The sequence below is a fragment of the Cydia fagiglandana genome, chromosome 6 (genome assembly GCF_963556715.1).
Source record: "Cydia fagiglandana chromosome 6, ilCydFagi1.1, whole genome shotgun sequence".
NCBI classification, from domain to species: Eukaryota; Metazoa; Arthropoda; class Insecta; order Lepidoptera; family Tortricidae; genus Cydia; species Cydia fagiglandana.
The window spans coordinates 17,339,602-17,365,807 of record NC_085937.1 but is presented as its reverse complement, the minus strand read 5'-3'; the positions used below and the strand labels follow the sequence as shown (position 1 = coordinate 17,365,807).

At 37.6% G+C, this 26,206-nt stretch overlaps 3 protein-coding genes across 3 annotated transcripts in view; 2 read left to right on the top strand and 1 right to left on the bottom strand.

Moving 5' to 3' along the window:
- LOC134665446 (thioredoxin domain-containing protein 17-like) overlaps positions 1-26,206 on the top strand; it is a 325,334-nt gene that overhangs the window by 72,313 nt on the left and 226,815 nt on the right. The gene's annotated exons all lie outside the window — the stretch shown is intronic.
- LOC134665424 (SEC14-like protein 2) overlaps positions 1-26,206 on the bottom strand; it is a 127,294-nt gene that overhangs the window by 55,417 nt on the left and 45,671 nt on the right. The gene's annotated exons all lie outside the window — the stretch shown is intronic.
- On the top strand, positions 1,170-25,114 carry LOC134665426 (guanine nucleotide-binding protein subunit alpha homolog). The gene is made up of 3 exons (XM_063522392.1): positions 1,170-1,863; positions 19,137-19,405; positions 23,279-25,114. The coding sequence occupies exons 1-3, from the start codon at positions 1,363-1,365 to the stop codon at positions 23,634-23,636; spliced, it is 1,128 nt and encodes a 375-aa protein (XP_063378462.1). The 5' UTR covers positions 1,170-1,362; the 3' UTR covers positions 23,637-25,114.

Here is a 26,206-nt window from a genome sequence, read left to right as displayed (position 1 = left end):
AGTTTTCCTACGTAATCATGTTAGGTGTGCTAAAACGTCAATCAAAACTTGTCTATGATGCAGCCCAAAGAGCATATAATCACTACGTTTTAAGAGTAGGCACTCTCGAACAATCCTCGAACCGAATTATGAACGTACATATCCCAACACACCAAATACAGGCTTAAAGATCTCGCATCCAGGCCATAATTGTTAAAAAAAGAAAAACCACACAATACTACCAACACAAAAAAAACAACGCTAGGGCTCGACACTTCCAGTACCTACTGTTTATCGATATCGATAAATGTGCGATACGTGCTGCTGTATTTACCTACTGTACTACCTATTAATAAAATAAAAGAACATTATATATATATAAACAATTTTATTTTACATGATAAAAATAACATAGTTTATTATTCAAGTAGGCATATTACAATATGCTGAATTCGCGCGCATTCTTTTTTAATCTGGTCCCTTTTTATTGAAGGCACTGGATGGAGAATGATTTCCACAAATGAACTTGTTTCCATTCAGCTTTTGAATAGGTAAATAAATACGCCAAATCCTCATTTCCTTTTCCTCAGCTTTGCCCATAATCGACATCTGAAATAAAGAGATTATCGATAAAATTGGTCGTACACTATTCGTGTCATAGGTTACTTAGTTTTTTACTTAAAAATACTTTATTCACAAAATATTTTCGTTTTAATCATGGATTGTACACGACTAAAACTAATTAAATTAGTAACTGTTAACGACTCAAAGTAAAAAATGAAAATATTGCATACAAACATCAGTTTACCGACCTGTTCGGATCAAGTTGGAAATTTGGCCAAAAATGCGTCAGTAGTTAGTCTTCTTACACACCCACTACAAACTTCACATTTCCTTAAAGATTTGGCCCCCATTTAAATAACAGCTAAAGTTATTTTACCAATTACAATAAAAAATAACCACGTATTTTCACGTTCACGACAATTCAAATGACGTTTGACGTTTTACTACCAATCATACCAACCTAAAGAAAAGTAAGTATAATACGTCTATGTTAAAAGCAAGTATGGTATGTGCCACCAAAATGCAACAGCAGTCATTTTAATTCGATAAGATTATTTCTATGCCTCAATGTTGGTAACAAGGGCTTTCATAATTTATCAAAGTATGGGGTGTCGATGGGCTGATGCAGCCCAAGTTTTCTCTTGAGTTTGGGAGGGGTGATTACTGGAATGCGTGTATATTTCTGAATTGAGTTTAAAAAAATATTTATCAGTGCATACGTAGTGCTATTACGATAATATGTGTACAATGAACCGTTTAATATGTGTTTAACATCACGTGCTTAATTTCACTTTCTATGGGCGTAGATAATCATGCAAAATGGCCAACGATTTGTGGTCATGTACCTGTTGTACGGAGGCGCTGACTTGCTGGCTGCGGCTGAAGCTGTCTCCGGAGGAGATCGAGCAGCGCTACAGGAGCAAAGAGATCGACCGGATATTAGAGAAGGACAAGCAGACACTGCGACGGCAGGTGAAGCTGCTGCTGCTCGGCGCTGGTGAAAGCGGGAAGTCGACATTCCTCAAACAGATGAGGATCATACACAAAGTGAAGTTCGAGCCTGAGTTGGTGCGGGAGTACCAGCATGTGATATATCAGAATATAGTGAAAGGAATACAAGTTCTAGTTGACGCGAGGGACAAATTGGCGATACCGTGGGAGAATCCTAGAAATTTGGATGTGGGACAGCAGGCTTTGCACTTTAACAGCACGCAGACTCTGGACAGCCGGCTGTTCATGCACTACGCGCCGCACATACACTCCCTGTGGCTCGACAGGGCCATCAAGAGGGCCTATGACAGGCGGAGAGAGTTCCAACTGGTAAGTAAACATCCTTTGTTTATTCTGTAGTGACTAATCTTACTGGTCCTATTAATCTTATTGCATAATTGGTATTCATTTATACAGGTAGGCTATGATACTTAGCAGTCAACACATTGTAATTTTTAAAGAAATCATGACATAAACAAAGACAGTGCTGTGAATAATAATAATGTTGTGGTCTTTCCTGAATGTTAATGTGGACAATGCAGTTTCTTGCCAATATAATTGTGTCAGGGGTTTTTTATTTACATTTTATTAGGGTGCAACAACACTTGTGTTTATGTGTAACTTTTTAAATGGGGAGGTGGTATAATTAACTGTAATAATATTTATCTTCGGTGTAATCATTCTGTGACATACAAAGATATTCGTTTTTAATGAGTTCTTGAGAATTGTAGTGTTGTGGTTACTTTTAATATTTCAATGATGAAATACTTAAATTATCCATCCATGTTGTGGGTTTCATTTTTCTTTAAATAATTTTACTATATTGTATATACTTAATAACGTATAGGAACAAAACAAACATGAATTATTATATAAGTTGCTCTTAACAATTATGTGACAGATTTTCTGCATATTTATGCTTATATTTTCTAAGACTGCAGTATACTCATTAATTTTTGCAATGCAATTGCACTTAATATTTAAAAACGAACATGACACAAAAACTTTTAACATAAAAAAATATAATCCAAGAATTCTTTTTATTTTGGGTTCCGTCTCACAATCTGGATAATATGCTTAAAACTACATTACATCTGATGTCTAATAAGATGCCGGTTGTTATTTGTAAAATATACAAGGCAAAATTAAACAAACTTATAATATGAATATGCTAGTTTCTAGGCCTACTTGAATAAGAAATGATTTTTTAGATTTGACTTGGTTTGAAACAAGGCCTAGCTAGATTATAAATACTATGAAGATTGAAATCCAATAAACAATTGAATAATCAATACACCTTCTAAAACAAAGTCCCCTGCCGTGTCTGTCTATGTGTTTGTTCGCGACAAACTCAAAAACTGAATGGATTTTCATGCGGTTTTCACCTATCAATAGAGTGATTCTTGAGGAAGGTTTACATGTACAATAATAATTTGTTAACCCATGCATAGCCTGGGCAGGTTGCTAGTATTCAAATAAACCATAAGGAAAAATCATTCAAACATTGGATGTCTAAAACAATTTCTGTTTTTATTAAATAAATAAAGAATTTCATCACATCACCTGTACAACTTGTGATTTCATAATTGGAAACACCAAACCACATGAATCATTGTTATGGGTATTTGTTGTTTGTCTTGTGTCTAGTCACATCAAACAACCTTCATCAAACCTTGTTTGTTCCAATATTTACACATTAGGTAATTAACCAATTATGTACTAAACAGGACTGGTTGCTAAATAAATTGCAAATGAAAACCGGCCAAGTGCGAGTCGGACTCGCGCACAACGGGTTCTGCAAATAACGACAAAAAAATCACGTTTGTTGTATGGGAGCCCCACTTAAATATTTATGTTGTTTTTAGTATTGTTATAGCGGCAACAGAAATACATCATCTGTGAAAATTTACACTGTCTAGCTATCACCGTTCATGAGTTACAGCCTGGTGACGGACAGACGGACAGCGGAGTCTTAGTAATAGGGTCTTGTTTGTACCCTTGGGTACAGAACCCTAAATAACTGAAGAACATGGAAAAGTTCACAGCCTCAGGCGGAATTCAAACTCACACTCTTGAGTGCTGGGCTATAACCGCGAAAATCGAAGTTCGCAAATTGCGGGGATTTTTCTCTGTCACTCTAATTAGGCCCCCCCCACATCTGGCGTCTTTCGAGCGTCGGTGTCTACAATTCTATGGCCGACGTCGACGCAACGTCGACGCCGCGTCGACGCAACTGCGCAGCGACGTCATTTTCCATAGCGCTGGACCGACGCCGACAGACGCCGACGCTCGAAAGACGCCAGATGTGGAGAGGGCCCTTACGGAGTAAAAGATAAAGATAATGGAGTAAAAGAGAAAGATCCCCGCAATTTGCGAATTTCGGTTTTCGCGGTAGCCGCTCAGGCGTCTAGTCAGCGCTTTGGAAAATGACGTCGCTGCGCAGTTGCGCCAACGTTGCGTCGAGCAGCAGCCATAGAGTTGGCTAGACGCCGACGCACAGGAGACGCTAGTGAGGGGTGGCTCTAATATCTAAGAGTGCCATGTAAAGAGTTACAAATGTTGGTTTATTATGGAATAATTTAATTTAACAGCGTATTCCTGATCATATTTAGAGACAAAAATGTCCTATAAACTTTTTTTTAAAAACGCCTAGTTTCAGAGATAATATTAATTTAAAAATAAACAAGTTTTTGTTGTAACATAATGTAAAAGGCCTTTTTGGTGGTAATGTTGCTGCTATGGGACGTAGTCTAAATCAAGGCCTATTGACTTCCTTGGAATGACGTGACCCTTCATAATTGTACATGTGTGCTCCGTTTCTAGAGCTGTATTGCCAGTAATTACCATAAAAATATTTTACTACAGCAACATTGCTAGAACTGGCTTTGTCTATACGATTTCTAGGAACAAATCCAATTATTTTATCAAATATATATTGATTTGTATTTTATGAAGTAGTCAAAGTCATATGTAAATTATTATTTATTTTTTGAAATATGTAAATTATTATCTATTTCAGTTTGTCTTTGTCTATGTTCATAAAATCTATGAAGGGTAGACGTGCCTCTACCCTCCGTGATAAAATTTAAAAAAAATCTTTGTCAATAGGCCTCTTTGATAGGCCTTGATTTGAGTCTGGCCGGTAAGAACATAGACAAGACAAAAGTCTGTAATGTCAATGCTGTCATTTAAGTCATTTAACGCCAAAAATATAAATTTTCATATAAAACGATTTATTCACTTGAAATATATTTATTTACCTATTAATTTAAAAATAAAAACTATTCATATGAACGAGCAACATATCTAAATGCGTCTTCGCACAGACTTAGTTAAATTTAATACGTTGTCTTCCTTCCTTGCTGTATTATGTATCCGGCAATGGCGACTTCATCCACAATTCTTATCCGGATTATGAAAAGCCCTAATGTGTGTGTGGAAACCGTTGTAGTAAACCAGAAACAGCGATAATTTCAAGGTAAGAAATATATCAATTTTTAAATAAAAATGAGCGTACTAATTACCAAATTCAAATATAATAATTTAATCTTACTATCCCCGTAAGTAAACCTCTCATTGTTTACGAGTAAGCTGGTAAATTTAGACTTTAGGAATTAGCGACGTTAGTAATTTTATTAGGAAGTTATATTATATTGTTTAATTTGTGACTATTTTGTTTTAGAAAGTGAATCATGGCTTGAGCTTGAGATAATAATATAATCCTGGCCCGTCATATGATTTCTTGGAAAAAGCTCAAAGGGCACGTATCTGCTGCATATACAGACTAGTTTTCCGGTGACCAAGAACGCTGCGTGGAGCTGTGGAGCAGAAATGTCCGATAACCGGATAGATGTAATAACAACTTGTAACCATTTGCCATATCAATGTATGTATTCATATGTATTGCTCCTAACATATATACAGTAATCCTAACCCCGGCTACTCACGTAACGATAAATCGTTGCGATAAAACTGTGCAGTCCGACTGTGCAGATAAATCGAACCGTGTGTATGTCGATTATCGTAACGATTTGTCATACACACGGTTCGATTTATCTGCACAGTCGGACTGCACAGTTTTATCGCAACGATTTATCGTTACGTGAGTAGCCGGGGTAATAGGAATGAAAATATTTATATCTTAATAATACGTAACTTTTTGTAACCTTTTATATTTGACGAATTTTTAAATATAGTACCTAATCATTATCTTATAACGTATTTCTTTATTTATTTGTGATATGCTAATTTAAGAGCCCAACAACGTGCACACTAGCACCACTGCTAAAATAAATAATCGTGATTATTTAAGTTAAATTTAAATTTTACAGGTATTTAAAAAAGGGGCCGCTACTGACTGTATTGTGTATTTAAGTACCTTTTGAATACATCAAACTAGTTTTTATGTTGCTGGATTCGTCAATCTATGAGCTCAAAACAAAAACGGCCGTTTTAGTTTTGAACGGGTAGGTTGACGAATGCAGTAACATAAAAATTAGTTTAATGTATTCAGCAGTGGCGCTAGTGTGCACGTTGATGGGCTCTTAAAAACCTGACCCCAACAAAAAATAAAATAATACAAAAAGAAATTCCCTCTCCGGGATTCGAACCCAGGACCATAAGCATCCTGAACTGGATTACGGCCAATACCCGCTAGGGGCGCTAGGCTAAACAGGTTGTCAATTCTAATTACTATGGTATCCTACCGAGCGCTAGTAGTATAAACGAACTTTTGAAGGGGACATTTTTTTGTATGGAGTTATCGTTCTTCTCCTAGTGAGTATTATATTCTTTGGTCTAAATATCCTTATTGATAGATGTCAAAAAGTGACAAGTAACACTTTGCAATTTAAAGAAGGTTTTACGAAAAAAAATGTAAAAAAACAATTTTAAGTAACAAGTTTACTAATAACATTTATTGTTTATGTACAAATACATTCAAAAAATTGACCTCAAAAATGCGTGGTTAAAATTATTCGGTTTACTCATGTTACACCGTGTATAAATGTCAAGTGTGAAATGGCTGTAATAGCCTATGAAGAAATTGATCGGACGTGATCAAGTGCTACTAGATTTTATGCATAACATTTATCATGCAATAGTTATCTATAGGTATATTAGGTACCTATCATGCTCGGTAAATTGCACATAGAGGTGTATATAACTATAAATAGAATGTTAGACCAATTGAATTTCTATATATCATCAGTGTATCGCACTTGCATTCATATATCTAATTAGCTTCTGGCCGCGACTTCGGCTGATTGATAAAAACGTCTCCGTTCTTCTTGTAAGGCTAAGATGGTCCGCTCTTTATCAGTTGTCACCCTGCCTGTCACGTTTTAACAAATACGTAAGTGCGAAAGTGATGCATGGCATGACAGGAGATAAAAATGCGACCGTGTTACCGCCGCGGGCCTCAAAGAATCTCCACACCAAATTTCATCTAAATCGGTTGAAGAGGTAACAGACAGGCAGAGTTATTTTTGTATTTATAATATGTACATATTAGTAAGGACTGGTATGGTCTCATTTTATTCATTGTTAGGAGCAAATGCTCGAAACATAAAGTACCTAGTCAGAAACAGGTGTCAGTCAGTAAAATTGACAATAAAAATAAAATAAAATAAAAATATTTTACACATCTATCTGAATTTCTGAATAAACCTCCAAGATCAAGTGATTATTTTAAAGATGTTTAAGAATCGAATGTGTCGGTTGCTATTGCTACCGATGTATGACGCAACAGGCCAATGACTAATCTAAAGAGATAAGGAATGTAATTACAATTATATGTTCACATACGCTCATACCTACGAGATCGAGACGTGGTGTTAGATGGAATAATTCGTTTTGGTACCTATTTTCCTGTAGCTCTGGTAAAGGAAATCGTGTGTCGTGTCGCGACTGCAAACACGTCGCGGCGACACGACTGGTGTCTATGTACATGTATGAAGAAGGTATCATTCGAAGTCAGCGACTCAAAGACAGAACGCGTCGCCGGTTCTCAATTCGTACCTGAATGCGGTCCGAAATAGTCCGAACATGATAATTACTACTAGCTTTGAGCAAAACCTTGGGTCGAAAAATTATTTAGAAAAAAAAGCTAGGCACTACACTGCAAATACAAGTTATGTAATTTCAAAGACCGACCACAGTTATTGGTTTGGCGTTTAAATTATGTTTATTGAAAATTGGAAAAATCTAAATTCTGTACTCCTCTTTACAGTTGAGGTCAAGGATATGTTTACATTTTTCGCCTTTATTTTTATTACAAAGAAGCAAAAGTGCAAAAATGTAAACATATCTTTGACGTCGACTGTACAATAACAGGAAGGCTGCTAGTCTTTTTAGGCTAGAAACAACTAACGGTATAACTAATAAAAGCTTGTAATAACGGCCTACAATGTGCTCTTCCTCTAATAAACATTTAACTAAACGTACAACCACTTATGGTCTACGTATTTGTCTACACGAGTGATTCACCACATCTGGGACCGTTTAAATCACGATAGCCGACTAATATTTGCGGCATACGATGCTAGTACCCTTACATGAGTATGCTCAATACTCACGGACATAATTCGTAAACTCGCAGCGCGTCTCACTCGCTCCATAAGCAAATGTATTGTACATTTGGTACAGTCAACTGTAAAAATATGGGTGTAGCCAACTTATTCAAAAATATGTCCCAAAGTTCTTAATTCACTGACATAAGAATTATGGGACATATTTATGAGATGATTTGGGCACCAATATTATTACAGTTGAGTGTACCTATGAACGAGATCCATTGAGAGTGCATTGACGTAGTTGCTAGTGTAAATGGTCGCGGTAAACGCATAGTAAGGGTAGGGTTGCCAGATGGTCGGGATTTGTAGGGATTCTCCCGATTTTTTTAGCATGTGTTCCCGATTCCCGACAAAGTGAAAACTGTCCCGAAAAACAGCTTCACGATATAAAACAATAATTTCAGATTCCGAACTGTCGTCGAGCGATCAAGCGACCCGCGTCGAAGACATTTTTTTTAGTTCAAGATCTAAAAGAGTTTATACTATTTTTATATGAAAACGTCTATGGGCAGAGCAGCTGACGTAGTGCCAATAATGTAAAATATCATTGTTTTTAATACAATTACTTTAATTTGAATGTTTTTTTTCCCGACTTAAGTCCCAATATCCCGAAAAATTGATATTTTTTCCCGATAATAGCGCCTTTCGATCTGGCAACCCTAGGTAAGGGTAAGAGCCACCACAAGCCTCTTCCGAGCGTCGGTGTCTAGTCAACTTGGCTGCTCCTCTTGCTTGCTTGCCCCCTCGACGCAACGTTGGCGCAACTGCGCAGCGACGCCTTTTTCCATAGCGCTGACTAGACGCTGACGCTTAGTGACGCTAACGCTACGACGCTAGTGTGGGGTGGCCGTAACAGAGACATGTAGCAGACTTGACATTCCGAATTATGGCCAGGGCACTAGCCAAAATGACAATCGTTTGCGCCATAGCGAACGCAACGCTAATGCCTCTATCACTCTTCCATATTAGCGCGGTCTCTATCGATGAGTGATAGATAGCCTCTCTAGGCGTTTCGTTCGTTATGGCTGGCGCAAACGATTGTCATCTTGCCTAGGCCCCCAGAGATATATGCCGCGCGATATGTGCACAGAATTCCACCCGGAACCGACTAAAATCCACTTTTTGCGAAATGGAATAAAAAACCTCTCTGTTCCCTACATTACATCACAACAAGTAAATGAATCACCGCATAAGAGTAGATAAAGTACGAGCTTTAAATATATTTGTACATTTCAACTCTTATTACAATGCTATAAAGCACATAAGAGTATACATATCTTTGACAGCAGACGCACCAAATTACACGTACATACTTATAACTTATAACACATGTGTTCATATCTTTGCATAACTGTAATGTAATTTCGTTCGATAATCTTATCTCGAACAAACTTAATTCTTCTAGGTAATTGTCATAGTTGGTATCTTACGGGTTTTTAGTCATCATTGTCATTAGATATATCTGCGCGGCCAAGGTGTTCACAAATATCTAAAAAAAAGTTTCTTTCCAGATGTGTTGTTTCAAGTGCATGTTGAGATATTTATGAACACATTGGCCGCTCTAATATATCTGATGGCGACTTTACTAATTGCTGGGTGCGAAGTAAAAGAACCTTAGCACTATTAGGGCTTAATTAACGTTCTCTATAGTCCGTGTTTTTTAGCATTAGAAAGAACTTGGCAGAAGTAAGCTTGTGGTTCCAAATCCGGCACTTTTAGCGGTAATAATTTGAAGTAAATTATATGTATTGACCATGCTACATTAGATAATTTAATAATTATTAACAATTAAAGAGCCTGATAAAAACTGCACGCTTGCTTCTGTGGAGTTCTTTCTAATGCTAAAAAAAACGAACTATAATGATTCATACGAGTAAATAAACAACGGGTTTCATAAGGCGGATATTACACTCAACGCCAATTCAAACGGACACACTTTAAATGAGAATTGAATACTAAGTGACCCGTTTTCATAGCTCGTGAGTATAATTACGAAAGGGTAATAAATAACGGCTTTCCATAACAAATTAATTGGGTTATCAATGTTCGCTTTGTTAGAGATGTAGCGTAATTAGTTAGTGCAAATAGAAATAAGCAATGTTAGTTTTCAATAAGGGATTGTTATGAGATTCCTAAGGGGTCGTTCATTAATTACATCACACTAAATCTCGATTTTTTAGACTTCCCCCTCCCCCCCCTTACAAAATACAAATACAATTGTTTATTTCTTAGAATATGGTAGTTCTAAGAAATAAACATTTGTAAAACGAAAATTTAAATTTCGTTATTGCCTCTCTATCGTTCGATTATGCAAGAGCGATAGAGAGGCAATAACGAAATTTCGATTTTCGTTTTACAAAAAAAGAAAAGAAATGTTTTAAGAAATTTCGTGTTTTTTGCGGTAAGGCCTCTGGAGATATAGTAGGTCACTCCTGCCATAAAAAACACTAGGCGAAAAAGGGACGAATCGATTTTTGTGTTGTTAATATCTCGAACTAAAACTCAGATAATAGATGTAGCTCGAAAAGCGGCCAAGCGGGATTGGGCTGGTCATGTCTGCCGCATGCCGAACGACTTGTGGGCCAAGTTAACCACAGAGTGGGTGCCCCACGAGTCAAACCGGGGATCCGGCAGACCTCGTCGGCGATGGCGGGATAACTTGGACTCCTTTTTGAGAGACTGGCCAGATGTAGCTCAAAACAGGGAAGAGTGGAAGAAGAGTGGGGAGGCCTTTGCCCAGCAGTGGGACACAACAGGCTCATAACAATAATATCTCGAAAATACAAACAGACAGACGCGGCGGGGGACTTTGTTTTAAAAGATGTATAGATTATTGTATGTATTTTTATGACATTGATTGTATCTTTAACATCGTTTCGTGGTTAAGGAGTAAGGACGCCTGGCATGGCCTTCCATTTAATGAAGATTGTGTATATGCTCAAACAATAATATTTCACGTATTTTTCTCGTTCCCAATAATGGTCTGAAATGAGCACCTTCACAAAACTACATACCGTATCTAAACGCCTTATTTTGCTTAATCCGTTACTTGAAATGTCTCGTCTGTAAAGCCATCGTTTGTTCTAATTACGCCGTTGCCAAAGTAACAAATACCTACTTGGAACAGAGCGGCTACCGCGAAAACCGAAATTCGCAAATTGCGGGGATCTTTCTCTTTTAGTCCAACGAAGGCGTAATTAGAGTGACAGAGATAAATCCCCGCAATTTGCGAACTTCGATTTTCGCGGTTATAGCCCAGAAGTCGTAAATGTCGTAATTATGTATCGATTTGGTACCTATATAGAGACGAGAGACATGCGATTTCTAAAAGCGGTAGCTAGTGAGTTCCGATTATCAACTAACAATTTATGACCTATTTGAACCTATTTCGCTTCGCTTGACATTTTATTAGCATATGCGGTGACATGCCATAACAAGATTAAGGACTATCGCGTGTCTACACGGACAAGTTTCATAAGGGCAAAATAAATACTAAAGTATTTGTAAGGTAGGTAATTATTCGATTATTAAGCTAATACAAATCTGACGGCCTAGCATAGGAACGGCGCGACAGTAATTCGCTCGCGACATTGCGACATAGACTCTATTGCATCGATTAGAGAGGGACAGGTAGTCTATCGCGCGGCCGAGATAATGTCGCGTCGCTCCTGTGCTAGGCCTACTATGTATTAACAAACAATCAAAATAAAATAGAACCAACGCAAATTGGACCGCCCAATCTTTCGGTCTATGTCAGCGATTCTCAAACTTTTTTGGTGACGGAAGCCTTTCGGCAAGCGAAATATTTGACGGAACCCCAAATTAAACATTTTCGTTCATCACTGTGGACCAGATATACCTATAGAAGAGCTGGTTTTTTTCTTATTATTACAAGTACATTTTCGCGGAACCCCAACAGAGGCTTCGCGGAACACACTTTGAGAATGGCTGGTCTATGTGATCTATAGGGAAATTTACAAAAGCAACTAACGCATAGTATGTAACAATTGCAAGATATATTGCCACTATTATGAGATTTACAGTTGTATCTCTACTCTAGGTTCAGATAATCTAGGGCGTAATCTGAATGAACGAATGAATGGTTTGTTTATTTCAAACACTGATATGTTTCAATGAGCGGCGAGCTAGATCTGCGGAGCGAAATAGGGCTCGATTTGAAATGAATAGATATCAAACCAAGTGAAATGGTTACTTTGATGAATTAAATAAGTGTAAAAGTTAACGATGGCGTTATTCATAAACGTTTGTCAAATCGACGATTTAAACCAGGCAAATTGTAAACGGTCCGGCATTATGTAAAATACCTTAGACATTTTGGTCGAATTTAGCACGCGTGTCGCTGCACATCAAAACTATGAAAAACGCTGGGGTGTCCATCAAATCTGGAATTCTTGAATGGTCCCACCGCGCTGTTTCTTTTAAAAAAACATCCCTTCACTTCTGAACTAGACTCCCTAATGTCCCTATCCGTCTTTTTGACATTTCTGTTAGGAGACTAAATTTTACAGGGGGTTTGTAAGAGGTTGCGAAGTTTTATAAATAAGTCAATGACCAATCCATTTTTTTTATAAGGCGACAAGTTCATTCTCATTCTTTTTTGCGAAGTCAATACTCATGATTAATTAATGTCGCATTGTTTTGTTTCCTTCAGTATACAACAATAATCAAAGATCAAACCGTATTTAATCGATATAAATGCAGCAGCACCATTTTATCGTTCTGAACAACGTTCGTCTTGTGCCATCGGGCGTGGCGTATAAACCGATTCTGTGTTCTTATCGAAAGAATTTTATGATACCTGGGTATCACTGTATCCTATGCTATTAAATGAGCAATATTAAGTTTAATTATAAGAAGAAAACAGTTATGAATGTCGTCTACATGTTGGTTTAAAGTTCATGCTGTTAGATTGAGCCTTTTTATATCGTTTTATTTTAATAGGAGCGGCCGGCATTTAAAATTTTGAAATCTGATCTCTTATTTTAATTTTAGTACTTATCATTGCATCGTGTTCGGTCTTACACTTACATATTGGTGCGAGCGAGATGCATTTAAATATATGTCAAGTTAAAATTTAATTTTAATGTTGGGTCACTCAACTATAAACAACTATTTATTTCATTATAGGTATATCATAATAGTCAAAAATGTATCCTGCTGTGTATTAAGCGGGCGCCTCCCACACCACATCCCATCTATCGTATTCACAAAACACTTCTTCCTGACTGTTTCCCCATGTCTAGTATACGCCGACCCCCTAATAGTGGTAAGTTGGTAACTATAGTTTGTCAAACCAAATTTGTCAGTAAATAAGAACAAAATAAACTATACTCAACCTTTTCTTTTGGGTGCTATTAATACTAGTGTAAGACAAAGATAGTATGATTATCTGTCTATATTTGAAATGACACAGTTCAAACTATATCTCTTGCGTCGGTGACGATTTCGATCAAAAGGTACCGCATTGTCGGTTGTCGATAACGTTGATTTCAAATTGAAGCCATATAGAAACAGCGCCTTATTGACAACCGACATTAAGTACCCTTTAGATACAGAATGGCACCGTCGAATGATGTCTGTCACGTCACGTAAAACGTTTGTAGGGAAGTTTAGCACATAATTTATTTATTTAAACGTTTATAGTTATAATAAAAATGCGGTACAACATATTTCTTCAATTATTATTTTAATTAAGTCCAACCAAAAGATAATACTTGAAGGAACGTTCATAGGCACCATCATTCGACAAAAAGGTTATAAGCTTATTCAAGTCATACATATTTAATACTGGTTTGTTTCAGTAGTACGTTAGCGTTGTTAATAACACAACCCGCATGTTCGATCGGTGTCAATATATTTAATCGACAATAGGACGCATGAACCGAACGGTCATCAACGGTTCTCAATATTTTTGTTTTGGTCACCCATTTGGATTTCTTCAATTTTTTTGACGTTGAGAATGAGAGTGTTGAGACCTCTAAGACTTGGGGATGGGGACTACCTATCTAAGACTTGTCGAGCTTGCATGTGTAGCCATTCTTTTTTGGTATTTATGGAGGAGTATTTCTCTCTCTTCAATCGGTCCCTCATTGCTGAGGATCGTGACTCCGTTTGATTCCGTCAATTAGTTGTCTCCACCGGCCCCGTTCTGTAGCTTGGTGGAGTGCGTCGCTGATAGGTGTTTTTAGTTCCTCCGCTATTTGGTCCGACCATCGTTTGGGACTTCTACCCCTAGACCTTTTTCCCTCTATTTTACCGGTCACGATAAGGCGTTCCAAATTGCTGGTATCCCTGCGTGCAACATGGCCAAAATACCGCAATATTCATTGTAAGCAGGTTGCGGATAGACGTTGGGTCTTTTCTATTTTTAATTGTTTGAGAATAGAGTTGGTGCGGCGGCGGGTGGGAGGAGTATTTAATTAAATTAAAATGGCAAATATCTATAAAATTAACCAGACTCACTTACCTAGGACTGCAATCTTTACCTTACCAAGGCACGTTATTGTTAATATTGTTAATGTAATACAGTAGAAAGCGCTTCTAGTTTAATAGATATTTGCCATTTTTAAAATTACTCCATTGCACTTTACTGTACAGTCAAGTGTAAAAATATGGGTGTAGACAACTTACTCAAAAATATGTCCCATAGGCCTTAATTCGCTGACATAAGAGCTATGGGACATATTTTTGAGATGATTTGTGCACCCATATTTTTACACTAGACTTACTATTTATTATCGATTCTGTGCTTACGGGTACACTTTGAGAACAGCAGTAGTAATTCATCACTATCTATCACTAATGTGTAATTTTTTTTTATTTTTGTTCCTCTTTTTTTCTCTTTGTCTGTTACCTATTTTTTATGCCACGAATAAACTATTTCTATTTCTATCTGCCCGACTACCGCATTAGTTAATTAATAATCTCCATTTAACATTGACGACAGAGATGTCTACGTCACTACGTCGCACCATTAATTTATAGGGTCTGAACCGGCCTGACCACTCGTTCGGACAGACCACTTGTCTAAGATGGTCCATATAAGGAGGCTGCGCTTAAGAGCCCATCAACGTGCACACTAGCGTCACTGCTAAATAATCGTGATTTACATCAAACTAGTTTTTATGTTGCTGGATTCGTCGATCTATACTGCAAAACGTAATTCAAGACCTAAAATAAAAAAAAGTAACACAATGTTGCCACTGCAATAATTTGTTTGTAAAATAGTCAATTCCGTTTGATAAATAATCACGCTAACATAATTTATTTATTAGGAATTTTACTCCTAGGATTTAAAAAGTACTTTTATTTACTTATAAAGTCGGTTGGTTGCAACTTTGGACGCATAGATTGACGAATCCATCAAAATAAAAACTAGTTTGATGTATTCAAAAGGTACTTAAATACTCAATACAGTACAAGTACGTAGCAGTCCCTTTTTTAAATACCTGTCGTTAAATTTAAATAATCACTATTATTTAGCAGTGGCTCTAGATGTGCACGTGAATGGGCTCTTAAATCATCGACGACCAATCACTTTGAGATCGGCAGCAGTTCATCAAAATCTGCCAGAAATTGCCATATGACAAATTTGGTTATGATTGTTTCTTAGAATGAAAAAATGAAAATGAAAAATATTTTATTTTATTTTTGCACATATAAAAATGGGTTTAACAGTGGGTTTAACATAAAGTCGAGGTTGCATGCATACAGCGATACTTTTATATAAAACAGTATGAACTGGGGCCCCAAATTAGGCATAGCCTCTATCCTAGGCAACCAGTTAATGAATTAAAAACTAGATTAGATTAGATTTATGCCTAAACATAAGTACTAATATTTAACTTTATTTAGGAGTTTACGTTAGTCAGTTTGTCAGTGAAGTCCCTTAAGGCTTTAAGCCGACCACTGACTAACAGGCCGCCGGACGATATCGGCCTGTCAGTTAGAACAAAAATTTGACAGCTCCGAACATCTGACTGGCCGATATCGTCCGGCGGACTGTTAGTCAGTGGACGGCTTAAGTGGAGAGATACCTACAAAGGTTAGATTGTAACATAAATTACCTACTACTACATGCGCACGATTGCGATTTGTACACTTTATTTCCCTATTTTAATGGTTCCAATGACACTCAAAACGCAACGGTGTTATTATTTTTAAACTTTGGCAAGTAATCTTGTACATATAAATCTGTGGACTTATTAGACTGACTGTGACATTTTATTTCTAATTCGAACCTTGTAGTCAAAGACACAAGATTCAAATTCGAATACCAGCGTCAGTCAACGACAGGTATGATTTACTTCTCGAAATTATAGATAGACTAAACGTTTATTATGGCATGCTGTAACCTAGATTGGGCAACGTTTTTACCATGAAAGTGCTTTGGTTTCGTGTTGATATCAGATTAAGCGTAGATTTAAAGCGAATTTATTCAATTACAAGCCATTAAGGCTTGTAATTTGAATAAATCGTCAAATATAACCCAATTTCAATACATGTTTCATAATCATTATAAATATGTCACGTTACCTGGCCCAAGTATACAGTGTAAAAAAAGTAATAAGCACTTTAATTATGCAGAAGGTCCACTGTCTAACAAAATCTATGTTTGACTGCTGAAGTAAATATACTGTTCATCCCTAAACAAAGCACGGTGAGTTTCAGCTCGCTAGGGTTGGCAAGTTGCGCGTTATAAACTTTACTGTAATAAATAAGACATCGTGAGGAAGACGGACTAATCCCAATAAATCCTAATTTCCCCTTGGGTCGGAAGGTCAGATGAAATTTAGTAGAATCTAGCGCCTACGCCGATTCTTAGTACCAGTTGCCAAGCCAAGCAAGCATAGCAAATCCCAGGCTCTCATGAGCCGTGGCGAAATGCCGGGACAACGTTAGGAAGATGATGATGATGCTGCTTCGCTGTGTTGAGTGATAACCGGCTATTGAATGCTTCGAGCAGCACCGAGTATAGGTACCTGTAGAACAATAAAATAACACTGTATACACATTATTTGACTTTAACATGTGAAATATCACAACAGCGGAGTCACGAAATTGGACCAATCAGAAGTGACTTAGCGTAAATTCGCACCTACGACACATACGGTAAATCCACAACGAATACCGTGACGGACTCATTTGTGGGCCACTGACATCTACTTATTTAGCGAATCCTTGTTAAGTACCTACAAACATGCTGTGTTTTTGTTAGTACGCTAAAATACAGTTGCAGCGGCTTGAGGGATTAAATAATGTTTTATCGGGCTTTTTAGTAGGTACGTAGAAATCAGAGATATGAAACTGATTGTAAGATATGTACAGTCTGTAAACAAACCTTGTTCCCGAGTTTAAGAGAAGTACATGGCGACAGCTGACAACTGAAAACAGCTTAAATTTCGTCTTAGACTTAACACATCAATCCCATCATATACAATCAATTACAATGGATTAAATGAATATGAATATGAATATTAAAACGTAAAAACGAATGCTTTATGCAATTCTTAGGATTACATACTTTTCAAGCGGGCCAGACTCCCATGAGCCGTGCCAATAAGCCGAGATAACGCGAGGAAATGATGAGGATGGTAAAAATGTACCTACTAAAAGGGATATGATTACAGGTTGGTTTAATTTCCTTTTTTGGACCGTTCAACGGAGAACTTAACATACCTAATAGTTCTTGTAATAGGTATTTACATTGGAACAACAAATATAGTTACGTGCTTAGTTAGCCAACAATTCTTAGGACCTGTAGACCAACATTGCGAAACCTTCCCGGTATATGTCGTTCCGCGAAACCTGCGGCCGAGTCAGCAATCAGCAGCTATGCGATTCACAAAAACTCGATTTGTCATTATAACTTGACCCTTATATTGCATTTCATCTTCACATCCAACAAATTCATTACTTAACTATAGAAGTCTGATTATAGCCAGGCGTGGCACACTCCGCGATTTCGTCGCGTCGCTACAAGTACATGCGGCCCACACCAATTTTGGTGTCTAGCCATAGTAGTTGCCGCGTACCGCTCCGGAACGGACGCTCGCCCGCGCTTGCGCTTATATCTCTCGTTATAGCCGCGTTTTGTTAGAGAGTGAAAAGTCTCTGTACCTAGGACTATTATTTATTCTGTGATAGAGCTCAAAAATGACCCTACGTGGATTGTGCCGCGAGCGACTCAACTATATTGCGCGTAGCTTGACAACGTCAAATATATTGTTGCTGTTGAGAGGTCCAGTGTGATTAGGGGCAGTCCCATCCCTCTGCCACGACGGTCAAAACTGGCACCAATTATTGACTGCAAGCTAAAAAATAAAAGATTTTAATATTTGTAGAAAAAACTTAACTTGCTTTAAATCAAATTTCCGCTTTGATTAGTCATAATTACAGGATTTAACTAGATTATGTCCTTTCAGCTCTGTTATAAATTGTCGCAGGCGGTTTTATACTGGTCCTCTTACTGCAATGGCGGTTAATAGCAGGCTAACAGCCCATGTCTGTGTGGGTGCAGAATGCTACAGAATACCAAATCAGGCCAGGGGATTTCACCATGTGCCATTCAATTCTGTACACCTGTTGAGAATATTACAATAAGATTATATTACGTGCACCGAGTTTTAGAAGGCGGTTAAACCGGAAAACGATTGTGGTACACGGAAAGCTGCTTTTGAAATTTTATTCGAAATTCAAATATGCCACATTGGCTTCTTTGAGCAAAAGGATAAAAATGTATAATTTTTTTGGCGTGTGCCAATGGAGATTGTAAACAAAATATTTCGCACAGATAGCCGTTCTAATTTATCAAAAAGCACAGCACTGTCTCGTGAAAAAAGAAGTTGCAATATTTATGATTACAAAGTACCTAATCCATTAGCTTCTATAAAACCCTATGAGATTGTCCTCAGCTAACACACACTTTAAACCAACAAACTCTAAGCTAAAAATAAGCTTATTAAGTTTTATTATTCAGGGTACATAACATTCTTCCCTTTCTATTTCCAGAGCGACTCTGTAAGCTACTTCTTTGACGAGCTGGAGCGCATAGCGCGACCAGACTACATGCCTTCCCACCAAGACATCCTGCACTGTCGGAAAGCCACCAAAGGCATCTCCGAGTGCACCATCAACATCAACAATGTACCCTTCGTGTTTGTGGACGTCGGCGGGCAGAGGACGCAACGGCAGAAGTGGACGCAATGTTTCGACTCGGTCACGTCGATATTGTTCCTCGTGTCTTCGTCGGAGTTCGACCAGGTGTTGTCTGAAGACAGGTGAGTTTGCTACATCTTCCACTAACACAAGGCTACTATAGGGATCTTCTACGGTACTGAAATATAAACAATGTGCCCTTCGTGTTTGTGGACGTCGGCGGACAGAGGACGCAACGGCAGAAGTGGACGCAATGTTTCGACTCGGTCATGTCGATATTGTTCTTCGTGTCTTCGTCTGAGTTCGACCAGGTGTTGTCTGAAGACAGGTTAGTTTGCTACATCTTCCACTACACAAGGCTACTATAGGGATCTTCTACGGTACTATAAATATAAACAATGTGCCCTTCGTGTTTGTGGACGTCGGCGGGCAGAGGACGCAACGGCAGTAGTGGACACAGTGCTTTGACCCGGTCACGTCAATATTGTTCCTCATTTTGTCTTCAGACTTCGACCAGCCCCAGCGTCACTGTGCCTGTCACTTTCGCACTTACATACTTGTTAGAACGTACAGGCATGGTGAAGGATGACCGCTACCGCCGCAGGTGTTGCGGAAAGACAGATACGTTGGTTTAGATTTGAGGCGTTTTGCCGTTGAATACCTATTTATCCGCTGCCGCAAGGCTAGACATCTCCTGGTGTATCTGTAATATATTTTTTATCAACGCTTACTATGCATATTTTCATATTTACCCACACATTTATAAAAGCAATGATGAAGTGGTTTACCCGTATCCAATTAGATGTGTCACTCTAGTGACTCCATCATTGTACGCATTATGTACGCCTCATCTCATTACAGTACCTATACTACGATTGACGTCGACGCTCTAGTAATCTCCTTGTTAGTTTCATTTATTAATTTCGGAGTTAGGCGCATGATTCGCACGTCGTTTGTTTGTTTATAATGATAAAAACACTTGGTGATACCGACCGTTATTTTTAATTAAAATTATGCAGGAATCGTCGGCAACAATGCGCCCATTCCTCATTCATTTAGTTAAGCAGAAACTAGTTATTTTCATTATAAAGAAAAAAAGTACACGCTTCAAGCGGGACACTTTTTCATATTAATCGCAAAGAAAAAATATAAGTTTGGTTCTTTTACGTTTAATATAAGAAGCGAACAAAAGCTTATGTCGAAAACTTCATAATGTTACTTGTAGCTGATGAGTTGATGAATGATGACGGATGAATAATGCTGAATTATACAACTTAAATCGTAGTACACCCTTTTGAAATAAACATTAACTTCTGAAAACGTAATTAATTCCAGGGAAATCATTCGTCATTTCACTTTAACCACTTTAGTCAGCGGGTTATTTGTAGTGGCTCCCACGTATTACAAGGTATTAATTAACCACACTTCTGTGTCTACGTGACTAGAAAATCAGTCACATGATTGACTAAAAATATTCAATTATTGCAATTTCATGTGCAAAAATTATAAGCGAGTCATGAAATACGTCACGGTGAATTAGAGACGATTCGTCGGAAATACAATACATTGAACTGTAGGCTTTTATACTATCCGCAAACCAAAATGACGACTGGGGGCGTAAAACTTCTCATTCTCACTTGCATAGTCGTAGCAGGAGTGAAAGAGATGAGAATGAGAGAGAATATTTATTTCTTAACCTTTTAACCAATATACAAAAATTAACAAATTCGGGCTCATTTCGCCGACAAAACTTCATGACCTTCGTACCGCCGGCGACACGAGCACGCTCGATGAAATATTCTATGGCGTTAAAAGGTTAAGCTACAGGATTCATGAGCCTTTATATAGGGTGTTACTGACCATGGGGCTTTAAATCCAGGGCTCGATTCTACTCGCTAAACTGAGCTACTTTTATCATGGCACCAATCCCGAAATACCGAAAAATATTTTACTTATTCATACATGTTGGCTGATCAGATGTGGACGTTTTCTATGGAAAATCCAAAAAAAATTCCCCGATTTTAGGGTTGGTCCCATAGTAAAAGTAGCTCAGTTTAGCGAGTAAAATCAAGAACTGGAATTAAAGCCCCATGGTCAGACACATACTGTAGATTAAATAAAATCAGAGAAAGCAATGTGTTCCTAATAAGAACTCATACGAGAGTGACGTTTAATATTTGAATAAGTTTTTATTGCAGTTTCAAACCGGGCGCTGAGACGGTATCGATATTTACATAGTTGTTTTTACGAAGGCAAACAACATCATAAAATTTTAATCGCTTATGTAATTTCGCTAATTATAAATCGTAGTTAGTTGTGGTATCCTCACGCGGCCGCTAATGTCTTCCCTTTGAATATTCATACGGTGAAACATGGGCAAATGGAATCCCATGGTATCAAAAATGCGGAGTTCCAGGACTAGTTTTTGAAGTTAAAAATAGCTGTGTTAATTTATAAAATTCATTTCCCATTTAATTGTGTGAAACTAAATGTTAAAGATAATTAGTTATTAATGAAATGTTAAATTTGACTAGTTTACGAATGTCTGTACCACAGTCTAATAGTAATTGGAAAAAGTGAGTATATACACTGAAGTATAAAGTACACAACACCCAACTATACAGGTTAATTTCCGTAAGTATAATTATACACTTTTGAAAAACGAATATGTGCTTTTATCGACTTCGTATTTGTATTGACATAATAGTTTCAAAACTGATTTTAATTGAAAGAGGTACCTAATTCCTGTAATAACTGTTATTATTGAGGGTTTCCCGTTATGCAGCGGACTTATTATCGCAACGAATGCTTTGACTTTCAGAGGACCTACCGTGAATAATAAAAATCGAAGTTTTGCTCTCTGCCTCTCTATAGCTCTTGCATATTTGTGCGATAGACAGGCAGTGAGGCAGGTAAAGAAATTTCGTTGTTCATAGTAGGGCCTCAGGTCCCATTTACCCAGGTTTGCCTTACTGCAATAAAATTAAAATAGGGCAGATTTAAACTAGTTCCTCGCTTATAAACACGAAATGACTCACTGCCGCATAAGTATCTGTGGTGTGCATAATTATGCATAATCCGCTTTACGCAATTCTTATGCTTATTCACGATGGCGGTGACACACTGGAATTTAAGATATCTTGTGTCTATATGGAAATGTCTTATGATTGCTTTTATAATATCGTCAGGTGACAAGCAAAAGTCACTAATACTAAAATATTAAACAAAAATCGACCTTCTTTCAGTATATGAACTTGTGGTGGTACTTAGTGACTTTTGCTTGTCACCCGACGATATAAAGATCTGCTAGAGTTATGCCAGTTTAAAATAAAAGTGACACAGTACATTTCTTGAAATTTCTTATCATTTGCTTATTAAAATATTCCTATTAGCAACTATAAAGGCATTAACCAAAAATGGTATTTTTATTTACATCTATATTTTTATAAAATATATAAACATATTTTTTCTGAGTTATTTCTGAGAGCCTGTGTAAGTTTAAGATGTATGGAATGGACGTTAGGGTGGTCCTTATTTCGTCGAAGTTATATTTTTCTACGGGGCTCCCGCTTAATGTAAAATCTAACACAAAAAACCAATGTAATTCTTTTTCAAAAATTATAAATACATATTTGGGGTCGCTACCGCACTTTGAAAATTTGAAGGCCCGTTATTAATCTACCTACCGTTACCGTTATTAATTTATGTATTGTGAGGCGTTAGCAAACTATTTGGTGTACTATCAGGCGTGGCTCACTTCGCGATTTCGATGTAACAAAGTAGATACAAGTACATCCGTCCCACACCAATTTCGGTGGCTAGCCACAGGCCGCGCGTGGCGCTTGCGCCACCTCGCGGTCATATCTGTCCTAATCGTAACAGACGCGTTATGTTAGACTTGTTAGAGAGTAATACTTCTGTACCTAGTACTATTATTCATTCTGTGGTACTATGTTCGTATACGCTTTTCTAATTTCTCTATTTTTTCATTCCAGGAGAACGAATCGTCTCGAAGAGGCGCTCAACATCTTCGACACGATCGTGAACAACGTCAACTTCAAAGGCATTTCCATAATCCTGTTCCTCAACAAGTCAGACTTACTAGCGAAAAAGGTCGCTAGCAAAGAGACGGACATTCGCTGGTACTACCCCCAGTTCGCTGGCGACCCGCATAACTTGGCGGACGTGCAAATGTTCTTGCTGGACATGTTCGCGAACGTTCGCCGGGAACCAAAGACAACACTGTATCACCACTTCACAACAGCCATAGACACGTACAACATTGAGGTCGTCTTCAACTCCGTTAAAGACACCATCCTTAACCGTAACCTTGAATCACTTATGCTACAGTGATAGTGTTATATTGTGATATCGGCGTGCATAATATGAAAGACACTTATGGAGCATTCCACGGGCTGTCCCGTACAAACGCATTTTAATTCCGGTGTTGCGAGTTTTTTTCGGCATTTGAAGCAGGCGATTATTTTTCTGTGCGCATTTTTAGACCATTTGTCATAGAAAAGGAAACTCTTATACCTGCAAATCTTCAGAAATTCGCGTTTTTACGGGACAAACGGTAGACAATTTCATGGAATGCTCCTTATGTTAGTTACTCCGGGCCTCCGCGCGGCCTAATTGTTGTAAAATATGTAATTTGACATGTATTTATTTACCAATAATAAATGGTAAAAGCTATGTATAGTCTATCGTAACGATATTTGTATATCAGTATATTTATGACCAAAAAATGTAGATTTTGCACTTGGAAAAATGTATTATTATGATCACGTTTTTAAGGGATACGTTTCTACGAGTATACGTAGGGGACTGTAGTAGTTAGTGGGGGTAGACTTATTGTCATGGACAAATTTGTGTAAAGCAATATTGTTTTAAATGCTCCATTAGGTTATTCGAAGTCCATCGAATGATTGTTACTTAAACTCCAAAAATCGTTATTATTACTCGGATTTAGAGTTATTAGTGAATTGTAGTATCTACGCTCAAAACTTTTGCCAAGTGACAAGTGATAATATCGATTTTTTAAAGCTTATGTGAATTTGTAAGTTGTATCAGAGACAATTAAATAATAAACACTGCTAATCTTCATACAAATACCGTTTCTTTGTTGTAGTATCTCGAAATGGCGTCATTATACGTGAAGCTTCAGTCCCATATATAGGTATGATCTATAGCGCTAGGAACAGATACAAATAACAGCGCCATCTTGTGAACCGGTCTCAGCAAATTTCCCAACGTCGTCTAGAGGTGCTGAATACGAAAATACACATTTTTTGTATGAAATTTAGCAGTCTGTTAAAATGTCTCTGGTTGAACCTGATGGGCATGCAATATAATGAGTGCCAAGTCGAGACCAGGTGCGTTGCGGTCTCTTCTATTTAAGGTGTAATGTCACAAACTACCGATAGGTGTCGCATGAGTAGAATAGGTCTTTTGAATTGAGAAAAAACACTTTTAACAAAAATAAAACTTTGTAAGTAAGTATATGGTGCAGTAAAGTGCCAATCACAGAAAATAAGTTGCCTTGGTTCAAAATACCTCTATCAGTGCTGACACCTGATTCCTTGTAAGGCAGAAGTTCCCAACCCAAGATAGCAATAATAAGACTAGGATGGTGCGGAAAGTTTAACAGCAATATAGCAAACCCGTAGATTTTCAAAGATCTTGTCACCACAAAATTTAAAAGGGCTCTTTTTACTTGGCTCAACGCAAAGGTTGGGAACTATTGCTTTAAGAGTTTAAGGGAAACGAAAGCTTCTCTTCAAAATTACATTTACTGTGATTAAATTGAAATTAAAAGCTGCTACAGCAACGTTTTACAAGCTCATTGTAAGAAATATTTTTTTGGAAAACACTTTTGACTATTTGGTACTAACGCTCAATATTGCATAATTGTTTTGAACTTTAAACCCATATTTATATCCTTGTGATATTGTCACGTGTCGTGAGTTCGTTTCCACGTGCTACTGGCGAGAGACGAGTGAACAATAGAGACTGCTTATCTTCATATTCTTTTAGTTTTATTGACTAGTGATGTGGGAGGCTGTAACGTCCTACATATTGTATTACTGCTGGGAGCAAACGCCATCTAGTACCTCTAAATACTTTGAATGTGTTCTTTACACGCCAGCCTTGGTTGCCAAAGACGCCTAAAGTCGTCCCGGGTAGTGTATGGCGACATACACAACGCCAAGAACTCTTACCCTTTAACGCCACGTCTATTATAGCTAACGAGCCATTGTGAACCTTATTAGAATGCACGAAGGTTAATATTAAACTAACCGCGCGCGTCTGGGGCCTTCTTTTGCGGTCAAAGTGTAATGGCGTACGATGCCAATGTAACCATGTTTCAAAACTTTCAAAGGCTCGTTTTGGCATGCTTGCGCGATTTTTGTACATGAATTAAGGCGTTCGAATTGTGAAAAACATCTTGTCGTGATCTCGGTAACGCTACCTAAAAAATAGGAACGCTATTTTGCAGTGGGCATAAGCAGTCTTCATTATGAACTCGTCTCAACTCTTGCGAAGAATCCGTCCCTCTTCACATCTGCAAAGACATGTAATCTCATTAGATGCTCTAGTGTATATTGTTTTAATTATGCGTTTTTTCTACTATTTACATTTTTTATAATATTAGGGCCTCCGCTAAAACATGCGCGGGTACACGCTTACGTTTCTATACTAAACAAGCTTTTTCTTAAAATTTAATTTTATATACAACTCCACTTACATACCAACTTATATAAGTATGTTAAGTTTCAGCTCAATAATTAAATAATTGGTAGTGGGTCTAATTTGGCTTCCAAGATTTGATTACAGACATATAGACAATAGGACCGGTGAAACATAAGCTCCAGTTATAATAGACGGTTCAAGAATTTGCATGTAAAATCACACTAAAGCTT